This window comes from Pyxicephalus adspersus, chromosome 4 (assembly GCF_032062135.1).
Source record: "Pyxicephalus adspersus chromosome 4, UCB_Pads_2.0, whole genome shotgun sequence".
Taxonomy (NCBI): domain Eukaryota; kingdom Metazoa; phylum Chordata; class Amphibia; order Anura; family Pyxicephalidae; genus Pyxicephalus; species Pyxicephalus adspersus.
Window position 1 is genome coordinate 6,842,569 of NC_092861.1, and position 24,163 is coordinate 6,866,731.

General features: G+C 38.8%; 1 protein-coding gene across 2 annotated transcripts in view; it reads left to right on the forward strand.

The window, feature by feature from the left end:
* KIF3C (kinesin family member 3C) overlaps nt 1-20,900 on the forward strand; it is a 48,717-nt gene extending 27,817 nt beyond the window's left edge. Inside the window, exons 2-8 of one of the 2 annotated variants that reach the window (XM_072407282.1) lie at nt 11,339-11,446; nt 12,599-12,721; nt 13,874-13,992; nt 14,077-14,193; nt 15,066-15,177; nt 16,460-16,635; nt 16,871-20,900. In XM_072407282.1, coding sequence (XP_072263383.1) covers nt 11,339-11,446; nt 12,599-12,721; nt 13,874-13,992; nt 14,077-14,193; nt 15,066-15,177; nt 16,460-16,635; nt 16,871-16,973 — 858 coding nt within the window. In that variant the 3' untranslated portion in view covers nt 16,974-20,900. The remainder of the gene's footprint in view (nt 1-11,338; nt 11,447-12,598; nt 12,722-13,873; nt 13,993-14,076; nt 14,194-15,065; nt 15,178-16,459; nt 16,636-16,870) is intronic. The other variant, XM_072407283.1, reaches the window with a different exon arrangement.
* Nucleotides 20,901-24,163: the final 3,263 nt, after the last annotated feature.

The following is a 24,163-nucleotide window of genomic DNA, read 5'->3' on the forward strand; positions in this document are numbered from 1 at the left end:
TGCGCTCCATCAAGACAGAATGGGTTGGACTTGGTGTTGCAGTTAAAAAAAGAATATTTTTACTTTATATAAAAGGGTTGTCTACCCTTAAAAATTTTAGTTTAGGTTTGCTTTATTAATGTTTAAAACCGATTTGTCCCTACTGCAACTTCTCACCTTGCAATTTGTTACAATATTGTAGTCTGACCACTGGGGAATTGTGGGCATGGCTTCTTCCTGTCTGCAACAGACAGATGGCATCATTTCAGCCTAGGCAAAGTCACTGAATGGCCATCCAGGGCATGCCAGGAATTTTATTCATGCTGAGATGTTAAGCCTGGCTCACACAGTGTGGCACTGCATGCATTACTGTGCTCAGTGCCGCACCATACTGTAATACTTTTGGCACATGTTGGTGCACTGTAGTGCTGTTGTAAGTGGAACTCCGATACACCATGCCAGCTGACCAGTTGTGCATTAGAGCACAACACATTACTGTGTGAATACAATTAGGGCTGCACAGACGTGAACCAGGCCTTAGCGTCCATGTGGCACCTAAAGACACTAGCAACTAAGGTTACATACACACGTCAAATGATTCTCGTCCGATAATCGATTCAGGGTTTATATTGGATGAGAATCTGTGTGTACAGCACTCGTCATTCCGGCGACTGTCCTATCGGATCCACAGACGACGAATGACTGTAATGAAAGTAAATAGGAGAGAGTGCAACGGTGCAGCTCCGTCTTCTACCCCTCGCCATGGTGCAGAACAGTGGTGTATGTAGAGAGCTCGTTCATGGATCGTGCAGTCATTTGTCGTGAAAGATCCTTTCCAATAACAGTTATTGCACGTGTGTACCCTTTTTGTATTTGGCCTGATAAGCAGCATCAGCTTTGGTTGCCAGGCTATCCATCAATCCCGGTTTCCCTTGCAGGTGCCGGGGATAAATGAAATGATAGAATTATGTCATTCCAGCCCAGCCCATCAAGATGGTTGAAGATCATCAACAGGAAGATAAGAAAGAAGATGGCGGCACAATGCAAGGGAACAAGGATTGATGAGTATTGCTGGGTTTAGTTATGTTTCAAACATGGATAGTTGAGCAAAGTGACCATTTATGGGAAAATATGGACTTGTGCCTGTACTTTTGACCCCTCCAATGTCTCTGCAGGCTTACAGACTTTAATCTTTTAGACTCTTTGCTGCTGCTGTCTATTAAAGGGTCACTGAGCTGCAGGGGCCAAGCATAACTGGATTAGGCTAATCTGATAAGTGAGTGGATTGCATTCAGAAAAATGAGATCACAGATCAGAGTGTCATGAAGGAGATGCAGAATAAATCACAGAGCCCAATTCTATGACTCATAGCGGTCTGATACAGGAGTTTATATTTATCAGTATGACTAAGGTCCCCAGCGTCCTGTTTTATATCCTGTATGCTGTATGGTTGTCCGCAGACACTGCTGAGGGGCTTGAGGCAATAATTAAAGTCAATCAGCAAGCCACTTATTCTATCTCGGAAACATTTAGACCTTGCTAAGGTCATTTAACAAACTCAATTTACCCTAATTGGGCCAAGTAATGCTGTTCACATGCCGCATATTGCCTGTAAGTAAACCTGTAGTGAAAACTGATGGACCTTGTATGTTGTGTCACTAATTGTCTATCATAGGAGCTCATAATCCAATGTCCATACCATAGTCATATGTCAATAACACCTGGACATTTTGGAGTAAAGCTATGTTTTGGGCAAAAATCTACCATATATACCGTGGTCCCCCAAAGTTGTTTAGTGATTTGCTGAGGGGTGCTTCCCACTCATCAAATCCTCTCCCCTTTTACTTAGAACGGAATATTTCTGCAGGTACTGCACTTGTTTGTCTACTGTCACTGAAATGATTAGGAATGATTGTTTCCAGCAACAGAAATTTTATGCAGATTAAGCCAGGAAACCTACTGAATTCATTAAGTAAGCCAAGGTTGTCATGGACACACCAACCAGGAGGACGTCATAATGGTGGCCTAGGTTTTTAAGAGAATAATAAAAGATAATTACTATTCTATGCAGCATTGAGGACCAACATGGCTGGAGAGGCGCTCAACACATCAAATGACCAAACTAGAAAACACAGTAGAGGATAGAACAGTTAAAGTCGTATATACCTCTATGATAGGTCATTGAGATAGATTATGTGGCCAAAGCTCTGTAGGCACCTCACCATCACAACTTTATGAGCTGTTTGGACATCCGATGCCAAAACTATTTCCACTATTATAGAGCTGCCCCCATGTGGCTATAACAGCTTCCACACCTCTAGAACAGTGGTCGCCAACCTTTTCGGACCCAGGGACCACTAAATTTACCGGCTCCGGTCCGCACATGCGTGGAGAGCTGGGTGTCACTGAAAAAGGAAGAAGCTTCCCCCATAGTGACTTCATAATGCCAGAACTTGCCTACTCCCCCATCACAGGTCTGAGCCTGCAATGGAAGAGTGGGCGGTTGTTGCCAGAGACACAACCCACCCACTTCCCTGAGCCTAGGATCTGTTCGGGGCACATGGCTTGCAGCTCTGGCCATGCGCCCCCCCAAAAAGGGTCCCTCTCCTGACCCCACTGGGGTGTTCACCGGCCAGAGCCGTGGACCACCGATTGGCGACCGCTGCTCTGGAAAGGTTTTAACAAGATTTTGGAAAGTGGCTGTAGAAATTTGAGTCCGCCAATAGAGCACTTGTGATGTCAGGTACTGGTCATTGATGAGAAAGTCTGACTTGTAACAGGTGTTCCAAACCATCCCAAAGGTGTTTGGTGGGGTTGAGGTTAGGGCTCTGTGCACGACACTCAAGTTCCTTCACACCAGACTCATCATGACTTTATAGAGCCGGTCTTGTACATGAGGCATAATCGTTGGAATAAGAAAGGCTCTTCACATAAAAGTTGGAAGAGCACAAATTTCCTTGTATGGCCTAGCTTCGACGGACCCTTCACTAAAAACACCTCCATGATTTGAAGTGTGGTCCACAAAATCATTTGAAATATCAACTTTTGGAAGTTTGACCTAGTTGAAGAGTTTGGCATTGTTACACGTCATTACTCCTCTTATTCTCATTCTTGATAATAGGCATGTTATGTACATAGGGTCTGATGACTTCCCCATGTGTTTCACCCAGTTCCTGCTTTCCTGTTTTGCACAGTTTTCCATGTAATTACTTCTCTGTAGACTGTGTAAATTCTCTCTTAGTTATGTGTCTGAGAACCTATGATGACACACAACACAGATATGCACTACATGCCCTGCATGTTTTTATTGAAGTATTTTGCCAATCATTCAAAGAGAAAAATAGGCTTGCAGTAGCAATGGGAAGTGTTCAAATTTCTGATGATGACTTATAGATAGCCCAGAAGTACGCATTCGTGGGTGGGATGGAAGAAAGAGCAAAAAAGCTTTAGTGCAGGGAAAGGGTAGGATGTAAGGTCACAACAGGAGTGGAGCCCATTTGGACCATGAGGAGGTATTACACAATATGTGTACAGCGCTGCATACTATGTTGGCGCTATATAATAATATTATAATAATAATAATAAAAACATGTGAAAAGAACACCCCCTTATTTAGAAGTTAGGATCTTAATGGAAGTTCAAGAGAATATTTAATTAGGAAACAGACGATTGGGAATTCACAGGCCTTGTTCAGATGGACAGCTATAAAGTCACTTTGCAGAAGGAAATTAGTAGGCACTGTCATCCAAAATGGAAGGGAAGAGATTGGATAAGTGTTTGAGCCCAGCATATAATCCCCTGTTGAATAATTAATTACCCATGACTTTATTTGGTGGGCCTTACATCGTAACTGAATTCAATGGGAGAGTCCTATAAACACCTGAAAAAAAAAACCTAATGCAGGTCATAGACCATAACCATTTGGCTCATAGGTTGGTGAATCCAATGCCCACCATAGCTGATTTGGGGAAAAACAGACCAAAAGGTCACAAATACGAGAACATCATTTTTATGTTTTACTTACACTTTGATGTAGTTATAAAAGTAACTAATTTTTTTTTAAACCTGCAGCATTCATTGATCTAATACTGGGTCCCCCTGCCATGGCGGTCCTCATATGGGTACTTCCTGTGTAAGGGTGACATTGCCCTTTTCCCGTCACCTAATTGTAGTAACGTGTTGTCGCCTTGTGACCGAGGCTTGCTACTAGAGTGTTTTTTTCCAACACACAATACAGAGGGCAGGTCCACTATTGTGCACATAGGCAGGAGATGGCTACAAAGTGGCTACAAAAAATTGCAGCAATAGGAAGTAACAAAGAATGAAAAAAAACACACACAAGCAGTTCATGGTACATCATGATAAATACAACTCACTTAGATTAACATGTCCTTTACCTCAACCCCTATAAAAATTTGGCTTGAGCACTTTTCTCATATCTCGCGGGGACTGTTTTGGTGAGATATAAATTCCCGCCTCTGCACACCTGCTTTGGCCATTGTAAGGGGTAATTTCTATTTGACAATTTTCATGCTGGATTTTTCATATATTACATGAAGGTGTAAGAATAGGAACAGGGCCACTGGAATCCACTAGAATCCTCAAAACCAATAAAAATCCAACGGCTGACTCAGCCCAACAGATGCAACCAATACGTTGAAACAATATTTTAAGTGGTCTGACCCTTTAATAAGAATGTTTATATTGTGTTTGTGCTATTTCCTTATGTGTTTAGGTGTCTCAGCACCAAACCCCAAACGCTTCTCATCGTTCCAGCAATTCCTTGATTTCCTGTTGTGTGTGAGAGATAAGCCACTCCGTGGTTTTCTCTTGGCACAGTAACACAGGCGGTGGGTCGGTGGTAATTGTGGGACTGGTGTGAGACATTGAGCAGACACAATCTTGAATGTATGAGCGGGAAAATCACAGAATCGCTCAGACAATTCCTCGGAGGCTCCAAACTTTGTGCTGAGTAACTTTTACATAAACATGTTAAACAAACACCTTCTTGTGCCACAGTATAAATGCTGCAATGTCTAAATATTTAGGTGGAGAGAGTAACACAACTCTGGGGGAAGTTTTAAAAAGTCAACCTGTCATGGCAGTGCTTATGAAAACAATTATTGCCAGGCTGTTTGAAAACAATTGTAGTATGCCTTGAATGCATTCACTGACCCTGGTACAAGCGTATAGATCAGGAAAGTCACAGGAGCTCAGAAGTCTTTATGTGCAAATTTATTTCAAGTTATTCAAAGCACTGAAATAAAACTGATATTTTTAGGAATAGGTACAGCTGTCCTTTAAAGGACATCTATCACCAAGATTAGAATCCCTTGATATGCAGGAGTTGTGAATTAAATGACATAGCTGATATAAAAAAAAAGTATATTGTTATAGTGGACTCAGAGGAATTGGGTACATACAAAAGAACAAACTGGTAAAGTGATTATCTCTATATAGCCCATTGAGAGCCTCTTCACCAATAGTTCTCTTTTGGGCTGTGCATTTACTGTGCATGCATGGAAGATCCTTCATACATGGAAAGACTGTTCACCATTGGTATGAGTGATAGAAAGTCTATGGAAATCAAAAAAGATTTGTTCACACATGCATAATCGGTGATTCATCCTCAAATTTCACAGAAGATGCACTTTTCACTTTCTTTTTAGCAGGAAGCTAGGGCCAATTTACAACCATCCTACTCCTGCGGTAAAAAAATAAATAATATATATATATATATATATATATATATATATATATATTTTTTTTTTTTTTTTCTTTATACTGCATAATTCAGTTTGCTAGAGAAGTGTATTAGCTCTACAAGGGAGAATGGACTTGTGGGCAGTTAGTGTCTCATTGAATTATACCATTATAGTCCATTAAAACAGGGAGTATTTTTCTGTGCTGATTGCAATCGTCATTAAAGTCAGGTAACCTAAGAGAGGCCAAAGCTAACAAATGACAGGACCACCATGAAGACACAAACAGAATATATAATTCCTCATGGTATTACAATATGGGTGAACCAATAACCAAGGGAACTTATTCAAAGAAGCAATTCCATATTACAAGGTATCATTATATATATCTCAGGTGCACATAATTGAGTGACAAGTTCTGTGTTTTTTCTGATACCACTTTGTCAGACTCAAGTATCAACATAAAACAACATAAAAAACATAACTTTAAAACAAAATATCACTGACCTCAGTAGCTGCAAGCACTATGGGTAGACTTTAAATAGTTAACAAGATCAGTAGTGAAATCACCTCACATTTGGTTTTAGCATTCTACTTTTTCTCGTCCTGTGTATCTTCTATGTGTCACTTCTTGAAGAGGGAAACAGGGTGAAAGCTGCTGCGGAAAAGAAAATGAAAAGTGCATCTTCTGTGAAATGTGAGGATGAATCGCTAAATATGCATGTGTGAAAAAATATTTTTGATTTCCATAGACTTTCTATTACTCATACTATGGTGAACAGTCTTTCCATGTATGAAGGATCTTCCATGCATGCATAGTGCATGCAGAGCCCAAAAGATAATTATTGGTGATAAGTCTCTCAATAGGCTATATCGAGATAATCACTGAACCAGTTTGTTCTTTCTTCTCTACCCAATGCCTTTTTAGCCCATTTAATGTACCTTCCTTGTCTCCTTTGGCTTGTCCTATGCATCCCTATGACCAATCTTCTCTTGGTTTACCTTGATTCCGTCATGACCATTTCACTTCATCTGGCTTTCTTTATATGCCCTCATGTTCTTTCTCTTTCTTCCAATTTTCTGTCTTCTGTGCACTTCCATACCAATGCCCCTCAGAGCAGGACATTTCCCTAGGATCCAGGATGATTTTGAAAATAAGTTTATCTTTATAATTTCGAGTAGCATCCATGCAGTAAGATTGTATTCCAAAAAGGATAAAGAATTGGAACTGCCTGTGGGCGCCAGGCCTGCACCGTTGATGAGATCTTTATGACAAATGCACCAGTATCTATATTAGTTTTTACTTATTTCAAAGTAAATTGAAAGCTGGTGAAGCAACCTCAGTGTACGTAAAATAGCTGATCCATATTTATCAATAACAGCACGTTTTTAATATAACTAGTGACTAACCATGGTAATGTTTTACATATGACTGAGAAATGTAGGATGAAGTGAATAAAGCAGCCATGACCCATTATGGATCAAGTGAATGTGATGCCATTGACCTTTGTCATTGTCAGCGGCAAGTCCATTAGTAGCTGGTATGGTGCCAGAGAAATCTTGCTATCTGTTCTGCTGGGCCTGGGATGGTTTGAGTGCTGGAGACACAGACAGAACATCCATTATCCGTCAGACAGAGAACATCCTGATAAGATCCTGCATCCCGACAGCCAACAGTATGACTAAACTATGAATTATGTGCTGAATTCTGTGAATATATATAATTTATCAAAGCCTCCCGCATGGGAAAAGACTATGACACAAACTTTATATTTGACCATTCATGTCCCATAAACCGCTTTCACATTTTAACAAGAATCGATCCATTGGGAATTGCAAATACGATTGAAATGAATCGTTTCCAGAAAATTGATGAGCTCTTTAAAACATGAAATTTGAATTTCATTTATATTGGAATGGATTACAAGTAGAAAAAAAAACTACAGCAATCTCAAGTGATTGGACTTTTTTGCTGGATAACTAGGTCCTAAACATAACCAAGTAGACTTTAGAATGAATTTCAGTTTAATTGACTTCTTCACTATCTGTAGACCATCAATGAAAGGCCAATTGAGCTTGAATTTTAGCATGGACACAGCATTTATGTAGCCCCAACATATTATGGAGCGCTGTGCAAGTTCTGCACTCATGTCACTAGCTGTCACTCACAATCTAATGTCCTCACCATAGTCATATGTCTTTAATACATTCTAAGGTCAATTTTGGGGGGAGCCAGTTAATCTAACTGCATATTTTTGGAATGTGGGAGGAAACCAAAGTACCTGGAGGAAACCCACAAAAAACTTTGGGAGAACCTGCAAACTCCATGCAGATAGTCTTCTGGACGAAATTTGAACCTGGGACCCAGAGCTGCAAAGGTCATAGTGCTTTCTACTACATATGTTTTTCTTCTCAGTGTCTCTGTTTTCTTTCACTATTTAAAAAACAAGTCAGCCTAATTATATATAATCTACTGCTTCTAGTAATCATATAATTGGTTCTATGTGCTCTGTTAAGCACTGCATAATATACCAGGACTATATAAACAAGGGAAATAAAATTGGGATGAATTCCCTTCCCCAGACCTTCCTTGTCTTTCTTTTTGTAATGTCAGGAAGATTTTATTGCTTCCTCATTCATCCCCCACCATCCCCCGTGACATCACACTCCGGTTTTTCACTATTCTCCTTTCTTGTTTGGTATCTATATCATAACACAGACCATATGCACAGGATTTTCAGGATTGCGTGAGAATAAACAGGAGAATACGTGATCCACTTTAGAGTCTGGGTTGATTCATTTCTACGCTGCTGCCAAAGTTTTCATTGCTGTATTACTGCTATGATTTAGGATTAGGAGTTTGGCTAAATTTTGGGCTTATGTTCACTTGTTACAGATTTTGCCTCACTTTCTGTAATCATAAATCTGTAGGATGGCTGTAAAAACAGGCAGGGATTCAAAATCTTCCTGTAAAACTAAAATGTTTTAGCTGGGCATACATTTGTGATTTTCAGTTTCAGCTTCAAAAGCTTTCATCTCTGGGTGCTGAAATCTGGAATAATTCCATTTTAAGGTTTGTTCTGCTTTTACCAACACCAAGGGATGTATAATTGTGCTCATTTGAGATATAGGGTGACCTAGACACGTGCTTACAGCATGCGTTCTCCATTAATAGTTCATGAATTATGCATAGTAAAGCAAAGCAGGGTCCCGGTTGCATGCAGACCCTGTTATCCTTGCAAGCAATGAGATGAGAGGATTGTGAAATTTCCCCTGGGCTGGGATAACCCAAAGGATAGAGAAGAACATGCAGTGTGAATTATTGCTAACCCAACTCCCACTACATTTATCACCGGGCTTTGTGGTCAGCTCTGATTAGAACCAGCACTATGGTCATCCAAGCATTACCACTTAAAGAAGATCTGTCACTTTAAAATATTCATCGATCTGGTTGCTGATAGTTATTAAATGTTCTAAAAATTAAACTTCTGTTCTATATAGTTTTCAGAGCACAGCAGATGCCCAATATGGTCCTAAAGGAAAAACTAGTCTACAAAAAAAATGTTTAACAGTCTTTACAAATAACTTATAGTACAATAAAACATGTGATGCCAAATTCAGAGGGTATTTGACATTATCTCCCACAATTTCACCTGGAAAGGAATTAAAGGGCTTGGATTGAGCCATTGGGTATTTGTGTTGCTGCAGATTTTGACCCTTTATTTGAGATCGAGCTCCAAAGTATCTTGGAAGGAATAAGTGGGCCAGGAATTCAATCCCTCTTCCAGCATAAAAATTGGCTAAGGATAGCACCTGGCTAATGATAATAAAGTGTGGTTGTGGTTAAAGTGTGGCTCAGGAAGAAAGGCTATGTGAAGTTTGTGCTCTGGGAGAAGGTCTCCCACAGTTTAGATTTGTGGGACCAAAACAGCTGAAAGTGTCAGAAAGAGAGCCAGGAGGCTGGAATTTGTGTATTAGTAATGACACTGATCCCCTTTGAGCTTTTCTTTGCATTGTGTTAAAATTTTATGTGAATGTAAGTGTGCAGAGTGCCCTAAAATTTAAATTGGAGTTGAGAATATCTCTGTGAGTGCATTTGGAGCACCCCTAACAACCTGTATTGGAAAAACAGGACAAAGTGGTCTATCAAGTCTTTGTTTGATTTTACTTTTGTGTATCTGAGTATAGACCTTGGTCAGGCACAAAGGCTGCATAAAACCCATTCTCTGGGAGAACGTCTCCCACAGTTTAGGTCTGCAGGACTAAAACCTGTGAACATGTCAGAGAGAATTTGTGTATTTGTGTATTGGTAATGACACTGATCCCCTGTGAGGTGAAAAAAACCCTGGATGTGATTGCATTGTGTTAATATTCTGGGTGAATAAAAGTGGGCAGAGTGCCCTGAAATTTGAAATAAAGTTCAGAATACCTCTATGCAATGAGTGCATTTGGAGCTAACCCCCTACAACCTGTATTGGAGAACAAGACAAAGTGGTCCATTGAGTATTTGTTAGCATTTTTTTCCATTTTGTGTATCTGAGTATAGACCTATGTGTATATCAGGCACCTTACTTCCCAAATCTTCCCGATTTGTTGGTCATTTTTTGTGTATTTATTTTTTATGGTCTAAAATGGTAAGCATGGAAGGGGCATGTAAATGGCCTACACACTTTCACATGTTCATCATCCCTATCTATCAAAATCAGGAGTTTAACCAGTTGCAGTTTATTCACATTATCTGAGACTTCATTTACACCACATTACACCACATCTATATTTTGAAAGGGTGCCTAGCAAAACACCATTCGCACTCGCACTTATTGGTAAGCAAGCTTTTGCTTGCCAGGTGAATCAAGAGAATGATCATTGCTGCAGCCAAATCAAAAATCTTTCATATATTTAGCCGAGATCAGGTTCATAGAGAGTGGTGCCTACTCCAACGCTGTTCTATTTCAGTAAAACAAATGCCTGGTGTGATGTTAAAGGAAATCTACTGACTAAACACAAAATCCACAAAGCAATATGTTAAACTATTAGTCCTCCTTTTCCTTTTTGTGTCTGGAGGCAGTGTCTGGTATCTGGGCAGAAGTGATCCATTACAAAAATATGTAACTCTATCCCATAATACACTATAGTGAGAATCAACCTCTACCCAACAATATACCTTAAAGAAGAAGAACTCCAAATTAAGTCAATAGACAAAAAGATCATTAGTGTCAGTTGAACTTATCTGAAATGCAGAAATTGTTTATTGCTCAATGAACCCATAGAAACCCCAAGGTATCATTGGAACCCTAAACACTGATCTAGGGATTTAAAGGGTCAAGCCCGATACATTCTTGCAAGTAGGGAATACCAGTGAAACCAGAATTTATAGGCTACATGGCCAATGGTCTGTGGACACCTATGGAGAGTCAGATCTAACAAAAGTGATTTCCAGCCAAGGATGCCTGGATGGTCGGACAAATTGGATTTTTATTTTTTTCTTACCACCGCTGATTATAAAAGCCATGTGAAAAAACGTAACTACACATGAGATGTTCTATAACTGTGCTGTTCTCTTAGCTAGAATTTTCTATATGTTTTCTTTAGCATTTATTATCATAAGTAGTTCTGCTATAACTCAGACAGCTAACTCTTCTCTACTTCTTGTTGAGACACAGGCGATGGAGAGCAAGCTTCTGATTGGAGGAAAGAACATCATAGACCACACCAATGAACAACAGAAGATGCTGGAGATAAAGCGCCAGGAAATCGCAGAGCAGGTAGGTGAAGCGCAGGTTTGGGTTTTCCTAATAATAATCATTGGTTTGCCTCTGGAACAGGTGAAGTGCAGGTTTGGGTTTTCCTAATAATAATCATTGGTTTTCCTCTGGAACACTGTTCATGTGTTTAATATGGCTCCTCTTTGTGTATTGTTATTGGAATTCTGGTATCCTCATTCCCATTATTTTTCCATAATTGCTTTACTTTGCAAACTTAGGTTTTTAATACAGTTTTATACAGCTGTGTTTCAGTTTTAGCTAAAGTCTAGTAGACTTAGGAATCCACTTGCTTGTTTCATCTCTTGTTTTGCCCAGTGGAGACATTTTCCTGCCATTGTTACTTATGGATATTCCTGTCCACCTTGGGATGTCTTTTCTCACACCTTGGGATTAGCCTAAATTTCATCAGGAAGTAAAAACCCTTCAACCCCTAAATGGGTGCAACAGCTGTATAGACCTATATACAACTGTATGCTATAGAAATATAGCATAGAATTGGTTTTGCCATAAATTACTAAAAGCTATTTAGTATTACATTTTCAAATTTGTGTAATTACTTAAAATCCCTTTTTTTTGGTCCATCCTTATAATTGGCATCCTCATTGACCAATAGTAAGGTCAAGATATTTGCTCCATGGGCTTTTGGGGTTCCTATTGAGCTTTTTAGAGATTTGCTTTACAAGTACATTTTCAGTTTAGAAGATTTATAGAAATAACAGGTGAACTTTCTCTACCAACTATATTTCAAACACTGTTGGCTGCTAAAGTATATTGATGCCAATAACCATAGACTAAGAAATCTTTCTTGTCCCGCACGCTACCTAATACTTAAGGGGCACATGCGGTAACATATGGCTTCCGGAGTTTACTGTTCATGTTTAATTCTATAAAAACATGTGTAGTGCCTTTGCATATACCTCAGTGACTGGCTTATTAGGAGACAATATTGACTGAATCGTGTTTAGCCAGAATGGACAAAGCAAGTAGTATCTAAGGGTTATTTTTGAATAATGGATCATGGTCTGATCTGTCCAAACTGTTCTCCACAGACATTGGATGATGGTCTGATCTGGCAAAACTGTCAGAATGAAACCACTTTATGTCATGTACGATATCCATGATGTTTCATCCATGACCTTTCTTGCTCTACAGAAAAGGCGAGAGCGTGAGATTCTACAACAGATGCTTTTGCGGGATGAAGAGACAGTGGAACTGAGAGGAACATACACGTCTCTACAACAGGAGGTTGAAATGAAGACCAAGAAGCTGAAAAAGGTGGGCTCATACTTTCTCCCTGTATTAGAGCCTGCGTTGATGGCTGTTGGTGGGACCTGCTTCAAATGGGTTTTGCAATCCTAATGACTTTTACATTCCAGCTTACAGATAACAAAAGCCTGTTGACCCAGGCTTCTATTGTGTACAACAAACAACTGTTCATTACACAGTAAATGTCTTGTTTTGTTCTGACACACATTTTTAATGCATAACTAACCTTTAAAAAAAACAATTCCCCATTATCAGGAAACCCATATATATGTATAATAATGTAATTATGTTTTATACTTAAAGAACAATAATTCATGTTTCTTTTCAAAGCCTGGAATGTGCCATTGTGCACACTTACAAATGATACTGATGGGTGGGAATCAATCATTGACCATGGTTTTAGTAAACATTGCAGGCTTCTCTTTTTAGCATACTCACACTGCAAAGTTTATTCTGAGGTATCAATGTCCGCTGGTCATGAAAATATTTTGTAACCATATGAAGGCCAAATAAGCCTTTACGTACTTACTGCAGCAACACTTAAAATTAATGAGTATTGAGCAAGGGAATTAGCTTATATGGAAAGTGACTTCCCTAATACAGTCTCAGCATCTATCAATTCTGGGCCATTTCATTTTATTAAAGCAGAAACTTTGGCTATATCAAATATGAACAAGTTGTACACCTTCCTTATTCCTTCGAGGTACCTCATTAGTATACCTAATTATTGAGATTCTTAAGGCAAGGAAGTACATTTATGAAATAATGTGACTATATTGCTATTGTTAAAACCTGGAAAGCACTCTTTTGGGTTGAAAAATAAAGTTTGGTCACCTTCAGCATCAAGAACACTTCTGGGTCTGTTAAATGCTTGGTTGTTTGCTGTGTGTTGTGGTTCCTTCTAAAGTAGTAGTTCAAATGCTTGGTCATTTGCAGTGTGTTGTGGTTCCTTCTAAAGGTCACTACTGGTCCTCTACTGACATAGGGGTCACTTTTCAACATTCCCAAGGATGAGAAAGATTTTGCAAGCTTTGTTTTTCAGCCAAGATGGATGGTATAACTCGAATAATTTGTAAATATTAACTGCATCTTTACTTAGAAGTAGGCCTTTTAGGTTCTAACATTAGTGACAGTTACTTTATGTCTCTACTGTTCTTTCAGCTGTATGCCAAACTGCAAGCGGTGAAGGGGGAAATCCAGGACCAACATGATGAGTATGTACGGGTGAGACAAGACCTTGAGCAAGCACAAAATGAGCAGACCCGAGAACTGAAATACAAGTGAGTGTGAACCACATTTGTTGTTTCAGAAAACAGGTCTTCAGAACATCAGACTGAACTTTGAGTATTTTTTCTTACATGCAGGTATTTGATCATCGAAAATTTTATTCCCCCGGAGGAAAAAAACAAGATCATGAACCGCCTGTACTATGACGCTGAGGAGGACCAGTGGAAATTTCAGCCGCTTGTGCCACCAGGAAAGTGAGTTAAACACAACTTACTGTAGACATTTTTAAATCTCAGGTTTCCTTAGAAAAGTGGGGTTCTAAAGTGGACTGGGTCATAAAAAATATCCATGATTCCCTAATTGCTGGGAACCTGAGAGCACTGTTGAATTCCCAGGTCAGCTCCCCACCACTATTTTCCTCATTGAAATCTGAATAAATATTTAATGATTAGAGTCCTGCTTATGCATTTCCCACTTTGCAAGCTGTCCAAACGCCTCCCTTCCAAACCCCAATACCTAACCCTTACCCCTTACCTTCAACTTATACTGCTTGCAAGTATTTTAGACAAAAGTGTGCAATGTTGTTTATAGAGAGCAGAAGCAGTATAAACAATATTTATATATAATTAATGGAAACATGAGATTCAAGAACAGCAAGCAACATCCTAGCTAGATGTCACCAAATTTTGACCATATAGTACCGACCAAACAAAAGGGGGATATGAAATCCAACCCTATAACACTTTTCTTTTTTTTTTGCCAATTAGTTAAAAAGTAATCTGTTTTAATACTCCTGCACTTTTGGTAGGGATTGATAAAGAAGGGCACCAGGCCATATCTTACCTCCAGAGGCTAGAAGAATTGCTTCATTCAGCAGACAATCAATCCAGATGGTCTTCAAGTTTAATTTGTGAAACAATTCCTTCATTTCTAATTACAGACAATGCACAAAACCATTATGAAGTTTTTTAAGCACATGTAAATAATACTATTGGAGGTTACATGCTTCATTTTCAACGAGCTTAGCAGAGGGATATTATGAATGGCAAATTGTATTGATGTGAAAGTGTCCTAATCTACTTCCTATAATTTAAATCGTGTTGTTACGGATTGTTCTTTGATCTAGCGCCAGTGGCAGTACAATGAAGAGGCGCCCGTCTTCAGCTGTTGGATACAAGAGGCCTATAAGTCAGTATGCCAGGGTTGCCATGGTGATGGGCTACCACCCAAGGTACCGGGTGAGTAATTATTATTAATATTAGATTTCAGGGCACCTGAGGGCCTTCTGCTCTTGTGTAGTAAGCTGAATGAATTAAACTTTTGTTGGGTACTCTGGTCTATCATACATTCAAACTATTTTAAAAATCACAGTTTTGGGGCCAAAAATGGGCCTGCATGCCTACAAAATTACGAGTGATATTACATGAAAAATTAGCCATCCTTCCTGTTCTCCTTACCTCTCTCTAAAAGGCAAATGAAAAAAACAGGAAGGCTAGGAGACACAGGGTCCTATTTATTAAAGTTCTTCAAGATCACCCAGGTTCTCTCATGGTAGTCTATCTTCACCAATCTTGAAGAACTTTACCTAATCAGGCCCACAGTGACCAGATCACCCAATTCTGAAGGGATGTGGGCTGCTTGGAAGTAAATAAAGCATCACTTCTCTATTAACATCATGGACACAAGAGCCAAGGCCTTAGAGATGTTGTCATGTCATTGGGTTATAGGAATGTCTTCTCATGGTTGAATTACCCCCTGAACCTTGAGTACCTTCAGTAATAAAACTTTTTCCCAGGTTAGAGCTTGGGTACCTCCTCCTTTAATCTATAAATTGAACATTTCCAAATACGTAATTGAGGTGCCTGAAATGCCAGGACCATGTTTAAGCTCTGAATGTATCTTTGTGGGGGCGTACAGAAGTAATTTTTCACTAGGTTATGTATCAGAACATTATGGTTTTGTTGCCTAGCAATGTTTTGGAACAGGTTTATTTAACAGTGTATGTAAATCTAAAATCTAAATGCCATTGTTCCTAACTGTGTATGCTTTACTAAGCAATTATTTGATTTTGTGTAGCTGCTATAAAGATTCTTAACAGTGGGTGCTGCTACTAACAATGGCGGCTTAGTGGGGGTAGCACGGTGGCTCAGTAGTTAGCATTTTGCAGCACTAGGTTCCAGGTTCGAATCTCAGCCAGGACATTATCTGCATGGAGTTTGCAGGTTCTCCCAGTGTCTTAGTGAGTTTCCTCTCACATTCCAAAACATACAGTTAGGTTAATTGGCTCCCCCTCAAAATTGACCTTTGATTGTATTAGAGGAGACAGAGAGGGACAGCCAGTGACATCACTATAGACATTGTACAGCACTGCGTAATATGTCCACGCTATATAAATACTGTGTAATAAAATTATTAATACTAGTGTTGTCAACCTGAAACATTCTTAAAAAATAGTTTTTATGTGCTCTATAGTGTGCTTTGCACATCCTTGTAACAAAAGTTCTGTTTTTTTATTACTAGGCAGAGAATATAATGTTTTTGGAACTGGACCTGTCACCTCCAACTGTGTTTGAAATGGACTTCTCCAAGGATCGGTCTGAGCAGGACCCCCGAGCTCTGCACCTTGAGAGGTTGACTCGCTTGGACAGTCTCCTGGAGCGTCCGGCTGCTGCACGCGTTAGAAAATCCAGGTCTTGGTGAGCAGTCTTCTAGTTCTAATATTGTTAAGGAACATAGTGGTATTTTTATACAATGTTCAGATAAAGCCAAATAAAGATTACGTAAGTTACCTAAATTAAAAATGTTCAATGTTTTTATTAACAACTTTTGAGCAATGCTTTCTTTAGTTCTCAAGCTAAAATGGGTCACAGATAGTTAAGGCCTGACATCCCGGCTCCACCACTGATTGCATCCATGTTGTTTTGTTTTCAGGTGTCAGCAGCCTAAGGTTCAGCCCAAGGTCCCATCTTCAACGACCCACACCTCATTGTCATCAAGCAGCCAAAGGCGTCCGCTTTCCCCTACCCATGAGTGACACTAATCTCTCTAACCTCTCCACCCACGCACATTACCCCAAAAGCCAGGCTTTGCTTCCAACTCAACGAGGACCAGATAGTGGGTGTCCACCACTATCCATCTTCTGCTTCAGTCTACCTGGAGACAAGACCTCAGCCGTGAAAGACGTCAAGACTATGTATTTATGGAGTTAACATATTTATTTATTTATTACTTCTGTGTAAAGTCCACGCTGGCGATCTACAGCACCTCTTGGCTCACTACAGTTTTGTGAGAAGCAGATCCTGGTGAATCTAAAAGTTGGTATGAAAAGTGTTGTTACTTGAGCGTTTGCCACTTACCTGAAAGCGATATTGGTGGTTTATATATATTGCTTTTGCTGGCAGGGGGGTTCAGCATGTGCTGTCATTGTAAATCCAGCAGCAACGTCCGTTTTTAAATGCTCCGTGATATCTATAGGTTCCCCAGGACTGGTGGGTTCTGCTCACTTCTTCAACACTGTATTTCTGTATACGAGGCACAATGAAATCCTGGCTTGAATTTCTAAGACTTTAAAGCTTGCGCTTCAAACGCCAGTGCCTTAACGCAAAGGCTTCTCACCTCCATCATACACCACTTTAGATACAAGTGTAAGAAGAGCTGTGTGACAATGTTAAAATACTTTTCATGGAAAGTTGGGTGCCATCAACTATTTTGTCATGATTCATCAGTGAGATGTATAGAAGGTAACTGGATCCGTGTTTGTTGCTTTTTTTCTTTGGGTTGCTTCTGATGTGGTCTGGGCACACTGGACGGGTGGAATGTGAAGCAGGATAGAAACTTTTTGAGAGATAACCATCTCTTGTTGGTTGAAAAGTGAAGAATAAATTGAACAAAAATGAAGGATCATATCGGGTATTTCAATTTTAAGAACCTGGAAACATCAACATCTATTAAATTGGGACAGTGAATGCCCACATCCATGTGACATACAACATTAAATCTAAAAATAAAAATAAAATCTTTACATCGGTCTTTAATATGGCATGGAATATAAGAGCTGTATGCACATTTAAAGCTGAAAATACCTTTTATTTTATTTTAATACTTGAAAGTGATGTTTCTTTTATATGTAACTTTTGGCATAACCACTATACAAGAGCAGAAAGTCCTGGGCATGTACGGATCCCTCTTCCTAAATCATCAACCTGCAACAGTCACAGCCATAAAATATGTTGTGGGCTCATGGAAATTATTTTAATTATGTTGTGCAATAATGTTGAGTCTTTCTATGCAGTCACAAACCTTGCAGCCGACTTGGGTATCTTGTGGCTGCTTAGCTGCTGTGGAACTACAAGCTGTACTTTGTCAAGCTATCCAAGGGTGATGCTTGTAGCTGTACAATTGTTGGAAAAAAACCCAGTTGCCCATCTTTGTTCTCCAACTGTAATGTATATACATGTAATAAATAATTCAAAGCATACAAAGAGACCCCGCAATCTACTATAGATATTTCCTATTTTGTTACATAAAGCAAACCTTTGCTTTGCCTATGCAGGGAAAAGCAAAAGAGTCTCCAACGCTTCTTGGTAAGGTTAAAAAACAGCTCAATAGTCCCTGTAAACCTTTGGCATTTACGGGAGTGTCTCCCCAGTGTGCTATGATTCCTTCCTCTAACTCCACATCAATGCTGAGTTTTGTAGTTACCAGAGAATAGACTCATAGCACACTCATGGAATATGGTAGGGCTCCTACTCTCCAGAAAAGCCCCAAAGTCGCACAATGCTTGCAGTGTTGCAAGTAGTGCAAGGAAGAAGACCACCAAAGGCCACCAGGGAGGTAAATGAAAAGGCTACTTTATTGTAGAAACCTTTCATCTAGATTATGTTTAAAAGTCCGGGGCAATTTATTGCCCCCCTAATCCCCAACACATACTGTTACTTTATTCTTGCACTACTCTGTTCAGCTTCCATAAGCAAGATAAAAACACTGTACGCTTTAACTCAGCCTTCTCAGTGCTTACACCAAGTTGAAGACTTCCCAATATACTAGCTCAGACATATCACACACTAGGCCTGATTTTTTAAAGATCTCCAAAACTGGATAAGATATAAATTCTATAATGGGAGTATTATTAAAAAATATTTGCTATTAGTTGGCAAATGTCTTCAATCACTGACCGGATTCATTCCAGATTTGCTGGATCACCCAGGTTCTCCTATGATAGTCTATGTTCTCCAGTCTTGGAGAGATTTAATAAATCAGGCCCATTATCTTTACTTTTTGTGAATGAATGGAGAGAGGTGTAAAGAAATAAGTGAGTATGCATTGTTGGGAAGGGGATTATTAATAGACAGAAAGACATTCGCCCTTCATAGGCAACACACAAGCTTGTTGTAAAGGGATCATGTCGGGGTAAATACAGTTTTTACTTTTGATCTTATCTGAGACTGTTGGCCTGAATTATTAAAGCTCTCCAAGGCTGGAGAGGATACACTTTCATCAGTAAAGCTGGGTGATCCAGCAAATCTGGAATTGATTGGTTCAAAGTTATTTGCTACTTGCTAGCAAATGTTTTGAATCCTGGACCAGATCCATTTCAGGTTTGCTGGATCACCCAGCTTCACTGATAAAAGTGTTTACTTTCCATCCTTGGAGAGTTTTAATAAATCAGGCCATGTGTGTTAGTGTAATGCCAGGAGTGAATAGAACACAAATAGAAGCCCTGGCAGAAACACAAAAGAGAATATAATAGCTTTTACTCATGCATTTGAATGCATGTTGCTGAAATGCACTAAAGGAAAAATTTGAGAATAGGCTATATGATATTTCAGAGCAGCGCACTATTTCACTTTGTCACTCGCACAATGCTATGCTTTTCTTTCACCCCCTTTCTCTCTCCTTAAAGTTAGCCATACCTTCATTTTGATTCAATCGATGTTTCGATTTGATGGTCTTGTTCGGTATTAATGTTGATGGTGGATGGAAAATGAACTGATCATACTACAGGACATCATGCACAGTCATTTCTTTAGTATTGATTCTTGGTAATTGATCAAAAGGTAATTTTATGACTTTACTTGATAAATGATGAACTCAAACAAGCATTTGCAAAACCCCGCCAGATACCTTTATGATCAATATACATTTTACAATTTGACCAAAGTTCTTTCCATCCTATCATTGATATGGATCACTTTTGGTCAATCGAATTTAGAAATAAAGAATCCAGATATGCTAAATGGACTGCTCGATGGAATGTGAAAATCATCCTGTGTATGGCGAAGCTAAATCGCATCCCACTTATAATACTGAAGTAGCAAGGATAGCATGTTACAAACCTGATGATGGAAGGTCTGGAGAGCTTTGCAATTGCACCAAAAAACAGGCTGAAATGTGTCTATTCCAATGTTGATCCTCCTATATTTATCCTTCACAACCCCCTAAATATATGGACACGTCTGGAATAACGATAGTTGTTGTGTTAAGTCTATTTAGTGACCTGAGGTGGAGCATGTGGTGGGACTGACTTGATAAATGTTGTGGCAAAACCTTTCTTAGCTTCTAAATCAACTCTGGGGAAACCTCTACCAAACAACTGTTCGGTAAAGTTTTGTGTTCTAGATTTTGAATTTAGACATAAATAATTATATGAATCATCATAGTATCATGGGAAAAAAACTTTTTTCTATGCACACTACACTCCCTATGCAGTTTATTATCTATATCTTCTCTGGGCCTAAAATGGCAAAAAACAGTCAGCAATGAGAATTCTAAAAAAAAAAAGTATAAAGAGTTTAAAAACAAGGTTCAAACTTTTCACTCCTGTCATTGTCTGGGCACTTTTCCGTATATATTTCTGAATGAGAAAAGTCTTTTCATGTTGGGTAAATCTGTATATAATGCTTAGTGACTGTGTGATGGAGGTATTAAAGAGGTGTTATTAAAGCAAGCATTCCACTACGGAGTGACGTGAACAGTCCTATTTTTGTCCGAAAATTGCAAGACTATTGTACTTACTTGTGGTGCTTGTTTTGATTTTCCTCATAAGTGCATGTGAGCTTCTAAACTACCAGAAATATCAGCTTGATGAACAGAAAGACCTGTGGGTATTGTTAAGATTCTAGCTTTTGGCATAGATAGTCTAATATACAAAAACTAAAGTGTTGGGACTAAACTGAGTGATGACATTTTTTCAAACTTGCCCACCCATCTTCTTCTGTTTCGTATACCCTCACCACTTCCCAATATTCCATATCCCCCTCCTATTGTGTGCTACTTCCCCCACTTCTTAGATGGTAAGCTCTTCGGGACAGGGTCCTCTCCTCCTCTTGTCTTATTGTTTGTCTGTCATTTGCAACCCTTATTTAATGTACAGCACGGCATAATATCTTAGCGCTATATAAATACAGTTTATTAATATTTATAATCCCCAGCTCACTTTCCAGGAAATTAGCACACACATACTGCTATTATCACACCTTTGGGTTTTTCCTGATGTGTGAAAGCTGGAGAAACACATCTTGACATTATGAGGTGCGTAAACACATCTCGACTTGCATCACCGAGTGTGTGTCATGATGCAAGTCCTAATGCATGCCTTGAGATGCATTTCCAATAAAATACATAGTATAGTGCTGCTTTAGAAAAACAAAGGTCACATAAAAATAATAGTAATAAAAATAAACAGGATTTTTATAGCTCTACCATATTATGCAGCTCTGTACAATAAATAGGGGTTGCAAATAACAGACAGATACAGACAGTGACACAGGAGGAGGAGAGGACACTGCCAGAAGAGCTTACAATCTAGGAGGTATGGGCAGTAAGACACAATAGGAGTGGAGATATATAGTAGTGGGAAGTAGTGAGGGAGCTTTTTTTTTGCAGGTTAGGGTAATGTGGGATCCGGCAGTTGCACAGTGGCTGCATTTCTTGCTAGCTGTTGATCTACCACTACTTCTTGCTGGTTATCCTTAAAACAAATACAATTTCGTAATAAACAATAGTCACAGGAGCTTAACCACCTGAGCGATAAGCCCGACCTTGGTTCGGGTTTAAAATAATTACAATTATCGATAACCCTGAACTTTTCTCACTGTATGAAAATACAGTGAGAAAAGTTCGGGTTTATCGATCACTTACCGGGTGCCGCTGCGATCATCTAGCGTCGTGTTCCAGCGTCGTCCTCCAGCGTCGATCTCCAGCGTCGTCCTCCAGCATCGAGTGCCCTCTCCGGGAAGAAGAAGCCGGCCGGCGGAGAAGAAGAAGCCAGCCGGCTTCTTCTCCCTCCGTAGCGTGTACGTCAGCGCGTACGATGACGTCGGTGCGTGTGCGGGAAATTCAAATTGAAACTCATTCAAACACATTTTGTATTGGATTGAATACAAACTCCTGTATCCAATCCAATACAAAATAATTCAAAATAAATACAAAGTATGTAATTGCTAAATTCAAACTCTCATTTTGTATTGGATTGGATACAGGAGTTTGTATTCAATCCAATACAAAATGAGAGTTTGAATTTTGTTCTCATTTTGTATTGGATTGAATACAAAGTCCTGTATCCAATCCAATACAAAATAATAAAAAATATATTTATGTGGTTTTGTCTATAGGTATGTGACGGACACTAGGGAGGTGTTTTAGAAAAATATATTACTATACAGTATACCGAATTATCGCATTTTCAGTATTTTTCATTTATTTATGTATTCTTATTTAGGCTGATTTTTTGTGTCTTTTATTTAATTTTATTAAAAGTAATTTTTTTTTTTTTTACATGATTGTGTTTCAAACATTTTTTATATTCATGATATCTACTAGAACCCTGTTTGGACATATTTCTGTAAGTTACAGGTCTACAATTTAAAAAAAAAAAAAATTCATGAAAAACAGCTTTTGGAACAGAACTCTAGACATCAGTGTAACGCCCAGGAGGTTAATGTACATAACGTGATCCCAGATGCTACTTCAGCATCTAGTAGTCAGCTGACAATCAACCTATTGCTTAAACAAACACCTCGGGCCTATCAAATGGTTATAGTATCACTTCACAACCATCCATGTAAAATAACCCTTGCAAACAAAGGTTTTCTTTGCAGATGTATGTGTTTTCTTTATACTGTAGAGCAATAGTTATAACATGGGTAAGTCTTGGGAAACCCCTTCTATAGTTATTATATCCACAGCTCACAGTATATTAGTGTGGTAGTCAGTGGGAAGAATGTCACCCCTACAGATAACAAAAAAGATCATTAGAGTCACTTAAACTGACCTGAGAAACACAAATCGCTCATTGCTCAAGGAACCCCCAGCAATCTCTGGAGGAACCCTGGTTGAGAAACACTGCTATAAAAGAACTGTTGGTATGATTTCAAGCATGGACTACTTGAAATGTAGCCATTATTGTTAAGGTCTAATTTTATTGTCTCTGTAGATCATACACATGACGGAGAATAAATCAATCCTACATTTTGTTTGAAGATGACCCTTATAAAGGGCCTGATTTATTAAAGCTCTTCTAGGCTGGAGAGGATACATTTTTATTAGTGAACCTGTGTGATCCAGCAAACTTAGAAAGGATTTTCTAAATGTAATTTGCTAGTTTTTAGCAAATGTTTTCAATCCTGGATCAGATCTGTTGGAGGTTTGCTGGATCACCCAGCTTCATGGATGAAAGTGTATCCTCTGCAACTTTGAGCTTTAATAAATCAGGGCCAAAGATTCAAATTGATACACCAATTGTCCCTTATGGATATAAACACTTAAAGACCTGTTTTTTTTAGTGTAATATGGTAATAGAGGATATGTTCTTTTTATCCAAACATATGTGATAATTGCTTGTATGAAGCGCTAGCTAAACTATAACAACATCAACATGAAATTATAAAACCACAAAAGCAATATTGTGACTATAAAGTGCGAGCTGCTACAATAAATAGAACAAATACTTCACAACTACATATCATAAATCAAATTTACATTGCTTAGCAATCATGAAGAATAATTCATCTAAACATATACATAATAAATAACATTCAATAAACCTATGAAACTAAATTAGTGCAAAGTGTCAATTAAATTCATGATATAAAACTCATCAATGTACCCTTTTTTGTACAATAAATCATTTGGACCCATTGAGTACTGATCTGCTTTCACATTGTAAAGAACTTCACCTTTATTATCACTAAATAGGAGTAAATGCTCAATAGACAATCAACGGCT